This window comes from Chionomys nivalis (genome assembly GCF_950005125.1).
Source record: "Chionomys nivalis chromosome 23 unlocalized genomic scaffold, mChiNiv1.1 SUPER_23_unloc_1, whole genome shotgun sequence".
In the NCBI taxonomy this organism is placed as follows: domain Eukaryota; kingdom Metazoa; phylum Chordata; class Mammalia; order Rodentia; family Cricetidae; genus Chionomys; species Chionomys nivalis.
In genome coordinates this window covers 1,183,242-1,195,151 of record NW_026646869.1, presented here as the reverse complement: position 1 = coordinate 1,195,151, position 11,910 = coordinate 1,183,242, and the positions used below count along the sequence as shown (strand labels likewise).

At 54.4% G+C, this 11,910-nt stretch overlaps 1 protein-coding gene across 2 annotated transcripts; it reads left to right on the top strand.

The window, feature by feature from the left end:
- Nucleotides 1-3: 3 nt before the first annotated feature.
- Nucleotides 4-11,037, top strand: Emc10 (ER membrane protein complex subunit 10). 2 transcript variants are annotated; one of them, XM_057761018.1, is made up of 8 exons: nucleotides 4-200; nucleotides 1,605-1,677; nucleotides 3,505-3,614; nucleotides 4,179-4,283; nucleotides 4,676-4,857; nucleotides 4,953-5,046; nucleotides 5,934-6,020; nucleotides 6,204-11,037. In XM_057761018.1, exons 1-7 carry the CDS (start codon nucleotides 87-89, stop codon nucleotides 6,018-6,020), a joined length of 765 nt encoding a protein of 254 aa, XP_057617001.1. In that variant the 5' UTR covers nucleotides 4-86; the 3' UTR covers nucleotides 6,204-11,037. The 2 variants fall into 2 exon arrangements, with proteins under 2 accessions (XP_057617001.1, XP_057617000.1); XM_057761017.1 differs by lacking the exon at nucleotides 5,934-6,020 and having other exon boundaries at nucleotides 7-200.
- Nucleotides 11,038-11,910: the final 873 nt, after the last annotated feature.

The window sequence follows — 11,910 nt, the reverse complement described above, 5'->3', positions numbered from 1 at the left end:
GGCACGCGGCGCAGGCGCATGAGCCTCAGGATGCACTCGGGTTCCCAGCGTGCTTTACGGCGCTCGGCTCTTCTCAGATCCTCGTTATGGTGGCCGCGGGTGCTGGGGCTGCACGGCTGCTCGTGCTCTTGCTGATAGCCGCCGCGGCTCCAAGTAGGGCCCGAGGCAGCGGCTGCCGGGTCGGGTCCGCCGCGCGCGGGGTGAGTGCTAGCGGCCGGGGCGGGGCGGCCTCCTGCAGGCTCTAGATGGACTCGCATCGTGAATATTCATGAGAGGATGCGGTCTGTAACCGAAGCTGACTAAGAACTTGGCTTGACGTGGTTGTGCACACCTTTCATCCCAGTACACAGGAGGCTGAGACGGGAGGATCAAGGAAGGAGTTTGAGGCCAGCTTGGGCTGCATAACATTGTCTCAAAAACACGAAAAGTGGGTGTGATGGTGCACGCTTTCAATTGCAGTATTTGGGAGGCAGAGACAGGTGAGTTCGAGGCCAGACAGGGCTACATAGTGACACCCTGACTCAGTAAATAATACAGATATAGCGCTAGCAGCTGAGCGCTAGGGATGGAGTCGTATTTCTGAGTATGCACGAGGAAGCCAGGTCCTACAGGAGCCATTGAGTGCTGTAGATGCCTGAGTAGGAGAAGCTTGAAGTTTAGACATAAAAGGCTTTGGTTGGCGTGAGGGTGCAGTCCTGACGCTCTAGGAGTTCAAGGTCAGCCTGGGCTTCCTAAGACCCTGTTTCAAAAAAACAAGACCCCCCCCCAAAACAAAAACGGTGCTGGCCGTTCTTCCAGAGTACCCGGGTTCGATTCCGAGCACCCACCTGGCTGCTCACAACTGTCTATAACTCCAGTTCCCGAGGATCAAACACCCTCTTCTGGCCTGCCAGGCATGTACATGAGGCACAGATGTACATGTAGCAAACACCCATACACAAAACTCAAAACCAAACCAAAAATGAATCTGCTGGCGGTGACAATTTATTTGTAACTCCAGCACTCAGCAGACTGAGGCAGGAGGATCGTCTTGCGTCAAGAGCAGCCTGGGAGTGGTTTAGTGAGACTGTTACAGAACGTGGGGGGAAAAAGTGTAGGATCACGGATGTACTGAAGAGGGGATGGAATTCTTGACAGTGAATGGCCAGGGTATTAACATCTATGCAAAGGAAGCTAGTGCTTGTGAGCTCAGGAAGGAAAAGCTCACAGTGAGCTGGAGAGCAGAACCTGGTGGTGCGGCCTGTAATACCAGCACCAGGCCCTGGAGGCAGAAGGAATGAGTTAGAGACTAGCTTGGGCGATACAGTGAGCCTGTCTCAAAATAAACACAAAAACCAAAAAAGAAGTATAAAACCCCTAGCTAACCAACCAACCAACCAACCAAAAGATAATGGCCTGGGTGTTGGACACGAAAGTAACATTTAAACATGTTTATAGGGTTTTCTTTTGAGCTGTGAAAATCTCAGAATATTCATGGGCAGGACGGTTCTGGGGAAAGCACCTGTAATTGGATGTGAACATGGCCTTTCTGTCCTGGGGCCAGTTGGTTCTGCTCTGCCCAGAATTTGAGTGGTCTTTACCTGGGGCTCCTGTCTCTCCTCCAGGCTGGGGCTGATGGTCGTGAAGGTGAGGGCTGTGGTACTGTGGGATTGCTGCTGGAACATTCATTTGAGATTGGTGAGTTCAGTGTGTTTGAGCCTTGTACGTATCCAGTAACAGCCTGTCTGGTGGAGAGAGGGTGGAGAGAAGCTACTTTTAGATGACCATACCTGGCTTCAAGGGATTGAGTGCTTGTCCGGCATGTCCAAGGGTATGGGTTAAATTTCTATTAATAGAAATTACACACATATACAGCACACACATGCAGAGATGTGTGCACATGTGCATACATGGGTGTAGGCACATGTGTGTATATGGGTGTAGGCACGTGCATACATGGACATGTGATAGCTAAAGAAGCTGCGTTTTAAGCCAGGCATCTACCTTGATACCCACTAACTGTCCCCGACTACAGCACCTGGAAGGTAAGTTCTCAGCCTGACTCAGTGACCCCCACCCAAAAATGTATAGCTGTGACCATGTTCTTGTTATATGGCTAATTGGTTTTTGGTTTCTGTAACTTGCTTCCACAGAGACTCAAAGATTGTTTTGGGTTGCCTTTACCATGTGGCAGAACAGGCCCATGTTGACTTGCTTGCATAGATATTGAAGGTCTTCTTGTGGTTTTCGCTGTTAAAAACTGTTCCCCTTACCCCTCCTTCATGACATGCCTGAGATTCAGCTTTAAGGCTATTGTCCTCCTAGCCGCTAATCAATAACCCTTTTAATTATAATTGGATTGAGTCTCTGGTATCTTCCCAGGGCCACAAACTCCATAGCGCATGCGCTTCTTTTTTCTGCCTTCCACATTAAAATTTTATTTTCTCTCACTGTTCCAGTTCCAGCCCTTCCTAGTAGGGAAGTCAAACCGGGGACTTGAGACAGCTGGTCACGTCACACCCACAGTCCAGAGCAGAGAGAATGAATGCATACTTGCTCACTGTGCTCAGCTCCCTCTCTACACTTACCACAACTCACGATAAAAACCTAGGGACCGGTCTCACCTGCAGTGGGTGGGCCTTCCTGCTTCAATGAATGCAATCAAGTCATTCGCCCACAGATGACACCCAGGACCCAGCCTGACCTAGACAGTCCCTCACTGAGACTCTTCCCCTGTGGTTCTAGATTGTGTCAGGTTACAATTGAAACTAGCTGTCAGGGCCTCTGACTGCTCATGCTTGTGTGTCCCCTGTCAGATCTTGACAGCATCGCCCTCTTAAAATGCCCTGTTGCTTTGTGCTAATAAAAATTGCCGTTTGCAGAAATTAAATACAAGTTAACATCACATGTACACATCTGGGTGTACACATGCATGCATGCATACATATGCATACACAGTATATATATGAGTCTGTGTGTATATGTGACATATATAAAATATATATAATTTCTTTCTTGCCCCCGACCTGTAGGAGCAACCCCAGACCCAGTCAACTGAAGGAGGAATGTCAGAGCAGACTTCTCTGACCTTGACTTGTGTCCTGCCTTTGCTCCTAGTCTGTGAGGCAGTGGGTCTGAGCATTGGCCCATTTTACAGCAAAGGAAACAGGTCTGGGGCAACACCACAGGGTCCCCTCTTTCAGGGAAGGCAGAACTGGGCCAGCCTTAATATCTGCCTGACTAAAGGGTCTGACCAGTCGACTCAGAGCGTGCTCTTTGCTGTGCCCACAGCTCCTTAATGGAGTCAGCACTTGTGAGAGTCAGGCCCTGGTTGGCCCAGAGAGTTGTTGTAACCACCCCAGCCAGAGTCGTTAGAAGGCAGTGCAGGCCACGGGAGCCACAGGCTGGGCTGCCCTGTGGACCAGTGCAGTACCTGACAGCAGACAAGTGGGGGAGGAAGCTACCGTCCCTGAGGTGGGGCAGGTCACGCTAGAGGGAATTGGTTCTGAGCCCAGTTCCCCACAGGTGATGGAGCCAACTTCCAGAAGCGTGGCTCATTACTCTGGAACCAGCAGGATGGTACCTTGTCGGCAACACAACGACAACTCAGTGAGGAGGAGCGAGGCCGGCTCCGGGTGAGGTTGGGGCCCTGATGGCTAACTCAGCCACCTCTCCCTGTGGGGTACCTTCTTACCGTCCCGAGAAAGCCCAGAACAAGAGGCTCCTTTCAAGCTGCAGCCTTGTCTGGGCTGGGCTCTGTTCTTGCTCCCAGCGTGAGGGAGGCAGGGGAACTTGCTTTGTTGCAATGGCCGTGTGCCTCGATGCCTTCTGTGTGCAGGAAGGCAGCAAGACGCCTGCTGTTGCCTCCCCGCCTGGTCTCCATGTGATTCCCTGTCCTAGCCACTCCCACAGGCCACCATTTGTGGTACCTGGGTTTAGGTGTGTACGGGTGGAGGATCATGTGCGCCTGGATCTTGTGCTGGGATGCACTTGAGCTGATGTGACTTCTCCACCGGGGAGTATGGGTGTGTGGGAAGCCCCAGCTGTTTGAGCCTCACTTGGTAGCCAGGAGGAAGATTCTGAGCAGACTTGTCAGCCAGGGCATGTGACGTGCTATGAGACCAAGGCTGGGGAAGCGTCCTCTTGACCAGCCTGCTGGGCTGACACTGTCCCTTCATGGGTGTCTGCGTATCCTGCAGGATGTGGCTGCCGTCAATGGCCTCTACAGGGTCCGGGTCCCCAGGCGGCCTGGGGTACTTGATGGTTCAGAAGCTGGCGGCTATGTGTCTTCCTTTGTCCCAGCGGTAAGTCATTGATGAGGACTGCCTGCATCTCTTTCCTGCCTTCATGGAGCCTCTCGCTGTGGGGCCCTGAGGAACTGTTCAGCTTGAACTCCTGCAGTTGGTGTTGGTCCGAAGGACCTGGGCATGGGGGTGGGGGCTCTGGAGGATGCCTGTGCATCTGTGGGGCAGAGCAGCGGAGCTGGGGGTGGGGGCTCTGGAGGATGCCTGTGCATCTGTGGGGCAGAGCAGCGGAGCTGGGCAGCTCTCCCTGACCGTTCCCACCCTCCCCATCTTCCGCGGTGCTCCCTGGTGGAGCACGCTCCCTGGTGGAGCACTGTGCATCTGTGGGGCAGTGCAGCGGAGCTGGGCAGCTCTCCCTGACCGTTCCGTTCCACCCTCCCCATCGTCTGCAGTGCTCCCTGGTGGAGTCTCACCTCTCAGACCAGCTGACCTTGCACGTGGATGTGGCTGGCAACGTGGTGGGACTGTCAGTGGTTGCTTACCCTGGGGGCTGCCGGGGCTCTGAGGTGGAAGATGAGGACCTGGAGCTGTTCAATACGTCTGTGCAGCTGCGGCCTCCAGGCACCGCACCAGGGTGAGTGCTGGAGGGGGGCCAGGGCCACTGGCTGCCCCGGGCACCCTGGTACTGGGGCTCTAGCCCTTACCTTGCCCCTTCCCTCCCGTGTTTAGCCCTGAGACTGCGGCCTTCATTGAGCGCCTGGAGATGGAGCAGGCCCAGAAGGCCAAGAACCCTCAGGAGCAGAAGTCCTTCTTTGCCAAATACGTGAGTACGGCTCCTTCCACACAAGTGCCCCCAGCAGATGATGTGTGTGTGTTCCTCTGAGTGCGGCTCCTTCCACACCCCCTGCCCCCAGCGGATGATGTGTGTGTGTTCCTCTGAGTGCGGCTCCTTCCACACAAATGCCCCCAGCAGATGATGTGTGTGTGTTCCTCTGAGTGCGGCTCCTTCCACACCCCCTGCCCCCAGCAGATGATGTGTGTGTTCCTCTGGTGGGAAGCTGAGGGCTGTGGACCCTATCTGAGTTGTCAAGGGCTGAGTGGCTCTCGAAGCCTCATAGCCTGGGCTGGGCTGGGAATTTGCAGGCACAGGCACCCCAAGCCTGTTGGGAGCAGAGCGGAGTGGAAGGTAGCTGGGTGTGGACAGACAAGCTGTGGGCATGTGTGGAGGGCCAGGAGGGAAGGGGCAGCCCAGTGGGCAGTGAGGGAGCTTGACTAGATCGGACCCGTGTGAGGCAGGGCCAGAAGGCAGGCGGCCCTGGAGTAGGTGTGAGAGGCACAGGAGGGCTGCAGAGGAGCCTGGGAGGGCACCTGCTGGCCTGAGTCTTTGATGCCCAGGCCCTGGAGTGGGGAGTGGAGGGCCGACCCTCCTGAGGAGGCCGACTGTACCAAGTCTTCCATCCCTTGAGGTTGGAGTCTTGTGCCAGGCCCAACAAGGTAAGGAGCCAGCAAGGCCAGCATGGATCAAGGGAGAGGAGGGAGGGCGCTGAGGCCAGCGACACGAGCTAAGCCCCTTTCCGGTAGGGGCCTCAGAAGCTCCCATGTCAGGAACCAACTCCTGGCAAACCTCAGCCCTGTGTCTCTGCACTTACTTCAGGGCTGGCCCTTCTCACAGCCAGGCCGCTGACCTGCCTCCCTCCCTCCCTCCCTCAGTGGCACCTCATCCTGGGGGGGGCCGTGTTGCTCACAGCCCTGCGTCCTGCTGCCCCAGGGCCTGCACCAGCGCCAGCGGAGGCCTAAGTGAGGACCCAGACCCCTGCCCGCCTTGCCCTCTGCCCACACCCTCCTGCTCCTGCCCCTGCCCTGGCCCTGCCTGTAGTGACTAGGGGACCCAGCCCCTCCCTTCCACGGCCCCCATCTTGGACCAGCCTCACCACTTAAACATCCCTTTTCTGTCTCTTTGTCCACCTGTCCCACCTGCAGTGGATGTACATCATTCCAGTTGTGCTGTTCCTCATGATGTCTGGAGCACCGGACGCCGGGGGCCAGGGCGGCGGTGGGGGTGGGGGCAGCGGCCGGTGAGAAGCTGTACCACCTAGAGTCCTCCAGAGCTTCCTGTCCTTGGCCAGTCCAAGGAGTTCCTGTCCCTGTGTCTCCCTATTGCATGAACGTGGAAGGCTCTCCCTTCTCAGGAGCCCACAGCCTTCTTGCAGGTCCTTCATTCTCTCTCTGAGCCTCTCTTTTGAGAGCCAGGGTGCACCTCCCTGTAGCCACTTCAGGCCCACCAGCTTTCCTGGGTGTTGTGCTACTATGTCCTGCCATGTGGCACTGTTCCCTTGCTAAACATGCTCTAGCCCCGCCCAACCCCACTCCACCATGCAGTTTGGGAACATGCCTGGTTCTCTCCAGCCTCTGTGCCTTTGTCCCCATCCCCATGCACTCCTCACTGTCACACTTAGGCTCCTGCTGCTGGTGGCTGGGTCTACCTGCCAGTGTGTTGAACCTCCAGCCACTTTCCATGTGGCATGCTTTGCTCTCTGCCCCAGAACACCATGGTGACTTCCAGCATCGTCCTTCCTGTCTGAGGACAGCAGCAGGAGAGGATTGGGGGGCTCCCCGTTAGTCTGTCATTCTCGCCATTTGTGTGCGTGTTTCGGAGAGCCAGGCTTGAGTGTGGCTGCTGCTGACCTCAGCTGTGTTGTATGGCTGTTGATTAAACTGTCCCCTGAACAGCCACCATTCAGCTCGCTTCTGCTTTTTGCCTGGTTTGTGTTTGAATGGCTTCCTTAGGACGCTCAGAGTGATGCCTGGGGCAGATTAAAGTTCCTGTGAGCAGGAACACCTTCTGAACTGCTGGAAGAGGCTGGTTCCTGACCCCCTGGTGCATTTGTTCGTTCCCTTCCCAGCACGTGCACACTTGCTGGCCCAGCAGCTGCACATGTTCCTATCGTCTCCCTCATCCTCACATAAGGATTGCACCGGGACCTGGCCCTCACTGGATGGGCTTGTGTGTTGGTACATGGGTATCAGTTAGAATCCCAGCATTCAGTAGGCTAAGGCCGCCTAAGCTACATAGTGACTTTAAGGCTAGCCTGGGCTATATAGCAAGCCCCTCCATGAAGAAGCTGTGGGTTCAATCCCAGCAGTGCATACGCCAGCTGTGCATGGTGGCGCATACTCAGGAGCAGCGCTCAGACTGAGCCAGGAGGATCAGAAGTTCAAGGTGTTGCTTGACTATTTAGCGGGTTTGAGGTCAGCCTGGGCTACTAGACACTTCCCTCACAATACAAATCACAAAACCAGTTCTCTGTGCAGTGACTGCAGGTTAACCTGGAGTTGGAGTTGCATTTGTGCTGCGGCAGTACACCACCCGACGGGAGCAGCAGATGGCAGGAAAGACTGATCGGGCTTGTGGGTGCAGAGGGTTTGGCTCATCCTCGTGGGGTTGGCCTGCTAGGGCTGCTGCTCAGTTCATGCCGGCCAGGTTGTGATACTGCTGATACCAGGGCAGACGGGAAGCAGCGGTCTGGTCAGGCAGCACCTTTGCAGGCCAGCCCTCAAGGGCTACCCCCTACCAGCTGAGTCCCCGCCTGGGAAGGTTCGGAAGCCTCTCGGAACAGTGCTAGCTGGGACATCACACCATGACACAGTGCTCCCCAACAGGTCATCCTCAGGGGTGGGCTTGGGAAGGCTGCAGTGCACCTGTCACACCTGCCGTCTCAGCATCAGCTTGCAGTGGTGTGTTTCCTTCCTGGGCCTCCGTGCCCGCAGCCTCTTCTCTCTGGCCAGTGTGACTACTCAGACCCCTGCACGCCGTGGTGTGACAGATGGCCTTGGTCCCAGGGCTTTGTCCAGTTCACGTCCCCTTGCTGCTGTGCATGGAATGGTGGCCTCACATCTTGTCACCAACGTGGTGACCAGGAGGATGGCCGCAGCAGAGGCTGTGCTCCCTGTCTCCTGTGCTGACCTCTTTCCTGATTACTTCAGAGTGCAGACTGATTTTTTTTCTGGAATGTTTGCTATGCAAATCTCAACTGTTTGTCTAAATTCAGGTGCTGCTTTCTGGGCTGGGGTGCAGCTTGGTGGTTAGATGCTTGCCCAGTATGTCTAAGGAAGACTCTGCGTTCCATTTCCATTACTGCCAAACAATCCAGACTATATAAAGAACAACAACAACAACAAAAATCAAAACAGCCTAAGGGGTAAAGGAGCTACTGGGATGCACAGCCTGCCCTCAGGGTGAGGACAGTAAGGATGGAGACTGTTCACAGGTCAGGGAAATGAAGGCTGGGGTGTAGCTCAGAGTGCTTGCCCATTACCCACGGGGCCCTGGGTTCAAACAGCAAAAGCTTCTGTTGAGATTCTGGCTCACCCCAGCCAGTTAAAACAAGTACTGGTAAGGGTGTGTATGACGCTGAACACTCATGGCTTGTGGGGATGCAAACCATCTCAGCCACAGTGGACGTGGTCACAGAAGGTTCTTGAGACACTGGTGTTTGGTCTTCCACACTAGACAGGGCTGACCCAGCTCTGCCTCATGGGCATGGCCCTGGAAGTCACAAAGGAACTCCCACACAGTTGTGGAGTACGGGACTACCCTTGGTGTCCAGTGACAGCAAGGTGGGTGAAGAAAACAGAGACACAGTGGAGTTGTCTTCAGACATACAGAATGAAGCCATGTTTACAGGAAAATGGATGCAACAGCCTGGCCGAGAAACACGGAAACGTAGCTTCTCATTTGCAGTTTCTAAAATTTATAGAGGTGGTCGGGAGTGGAACTACGAAAGAGAGAAAACAGAACGGATGGGAGATGTGCTCTCTCAGTGTCCTTGGGTTTGCCTCGGTGGAGTGGCTTGGCAGCTAGCGGTGCCACTGAACCTGAAGGCCTGAGTCCAGTCCTGAGATCGTGTGGTGGAAGTAGATTAATGGTTCTCAGGGTGTGGTGTGCGCTGACCTCCACAGAAGGTGTGTGTGTGTGTGTGTGTGTGTGTGTGAATAATGAATTTTAAAATGTGTGCGTGTACCAGATGACTGAGGAGCACCTGCGTGTACCAGATGACTGTCTGAGGAGCGCCTGCATGTACCGGATGACTGAGGAGCACCTGCAGAGCCATCTTTATACTTTAGAGGATAGAGCTGTGACTATAGCTGGTGGCTTTCCCTTCGCTGCAGGTTGTTTTCAACCATTGGCTCCTGTGTTCTCACTGCTTAGTCCATTAGGCTCCCTGGGCTCCATCCTGGTAAACCCTCAGTTCTTGTGGGTCCCCAGAGAGCTCACTGTCCAGGAATTTGGGTGTGGTAGCTCCACACAAAGCTTTCTGATCTCCCATCCCTGCTCCCCTGTCAATGAAGACAGGAGAAAGCAGTCTGCAGGATGTGTGACACATGACACATGCTGGAGAAGGCTCCAGCCTCCTTCCACCTATAGCTTATTTCGTTTTCATTCATAGTCATCCATGGGTCTTTGGTCGGCTTTTTTTTTTCTTTGTAACCGTACATATCTGCAGCTACGTATCTGCCGGGTGACATGTGGTGAGCTCTGGGCTTGCATGTGCTCATACGCATTTTCTCTTGCGCTTTGAGCCCATTGCTACTCTGCCTCAGCTACATTCTCACCAGTGGCGCCAACAGTTTTGCTTCCCCGACAGCCCCTAGGCCCTCCAGACTGCAGCCTCATCTGCCACCCAGCTCCCTGTGCCTCTGTCCCAGCACAGCGGCTTCTGGATTGTTCTAGAAATGCTGTCACTGGTCCAGCCTCAGGACCTGCATCAGCTCCCACCCCACCATTCCTGCCCCTCTAGGCTGCTCTAGAGGTAGCCCTGTGGCAGGACACCCATCTGGAGCTTCAGTGTAGCCTTCACCCTGGCCTTTCCACACACTGTCCATCCCATCTTGGGCTCTGACACCAGAGCTGGCCCCATTGCTGCCCTCTCATGGCTTCCAGCATCCACGGGACAAACAGCGCGCCCCTGGCCTGGCATCTGATGCCTGTAATTAGTGCATCTGGCCATGCTTCTTAAACTGCAGCTTCATCCCTCTGCTACCTCCTGCCACAGTCCCTATGTCCACTTATGCTCCCATCTCAGCCCTTGATCCTCTCCTAGACCCTCTCCAACTTGCTGGCTCAGGCCTAAGATGAAGGCAGCTCAGGGGAACTCTCCTTTCCTTGCCCCATCCTGGGATACCCTTCTCTGTTTCCTAGAAAGCTCCCCCTTTCTGCCTTCTAGTCTCAGGCTGGCTCTTAACCTGTCCTCGGCGTCTTTAATGTCGTGTGTGATTCTGCTTCCCCATTGTGGCACCTGGAATTTTGGAGGCTTCTTATCCTCCAGGGAAATACTCTGACCAAAGCAGGGCCCGTTCTTGGGCTTCTAGCTGTTCCCCACGATCCTGGCCATTTTTTTATGTCAACTTGACACAAGCTAGAGTCATCTGAAAGGAAGAAACCTCAACTGAGAAAATTCTCCAGCTGTAGGCTTTTTATTTTTATTTACTTTTTTTGAGACAGGGTTTCTGTGTGGATTCCTGGTTGTCCTGGAACTCACTCTGTAGAACAGGCTGGCCTCGAGCTCAGAGATCTGCCTTCCTCTGTTAAATATGTACGCCACCACCAGCTGGCTGCATTTTCGTAGTCATTGTGGGCTGGTGGTACTAGGTTCTGTCAGAAAGCAGGCTGAGCAAGCCATGATGTGCACACTAGTAAGCAGCCCACCCCCCCATGGCCTCTGCATCAGCTCCTGCCTCCAGGTTCCTGCCCTTTCCTGAGTTCCTCCAATGATGGACTACAATGTGGAAGTGTAAACCAAATAAACCCTTTCCTCCCCAACTTGCTTTTGGCCGTGGTGATTCCTCACAGCAGCGGGAACCCTAGAGGTCACCCATCGTGGTTGCGCCTGCCTTCCATTTAGCAAGGTGATGGGTTGTGCATAGACCAGCAGGTTTGCAATCACGACTCCCTAGTATGCCTGGGCCCCCCATCCCCCTGGAAAGCAGACAGTCACTCTCAGTGTGAGACTCCATGTCAGGATCTGGTTGAAGCCAGGTGTTGTGTCACAGACTTGTAATTCTAGCACAGAAGCAGGAAGATCAGGCTCAAGGTTACCATTGACTACACAGGGAGTTAAAGGCCTACCTGAGCGGCATGAGACCCTGTCTCAGATAGGCAAACAAACACTTGCCATGGATGTTTCTGTATTAGGAGTGAAAATGTTCGTTTTAACAGAATTTTCCATATTCCTCCATCCACAGCTTCCCTAATCCCAACTGTCCTTTATTGGGGACAAATTTCAGTGCTTGATACAGCTGGGTTGCAGTTCCACTCTGTGCCAGCAGGTGGTGACAGTCCTTTTACACATGCGGGGCGCACACACGATCTGTGCTGGGAAGTCTTGGTCCTTCGGGTATATGAGTCTAAGAAGCCTCTGTCCTTGCAACTGCTGATCTTCAGTGTCCTGCAGGTGTTAGACCGATGTTTTCACCAGGAAAACTGAAGTCAGTTGAGGCCTTCATTGCTGATACCTGAAGAGGGCGGACGGCCTGGCAGGGGACAGAGAAGTCTCATCAGCATTCACCAACCTCAGTGCCCGTCCCTAGCCAACCCCGGATCCCAAGTTCTGGCCTTGCCACTTACATGCTGTGTCTGTGGGCAGCTCTCTCTGCTCTCTCAGCTGATTCTTTGCTTCCTGCCTTCAGG

Bases quoted from the DNA above. Each gene is read 5' to 3' on its own strand.
- Emc10 (XM_057761017.1), top strand. From the start codon at position 87: ATGGTGGCCGCGGGTGCTGGGGCTGCACGGCTGCTCGTGCTCTTGCTG. The intron at 3,615-4,178 runs GTGAGGTTGGGG...CGTATCCTGCAG, and splicing joins AGGAGCGAGGCCGGCTCCGG to GATGTGGCTGCCGTCAATGG. The intron at 4,284-4,675 runs GTAAGTCATTGA...CATCGTCTGCAG, and splicing joins TGTCTTCCTTTGTCCCAGCG to TGCTCCCTGGTGGAGTCTCA.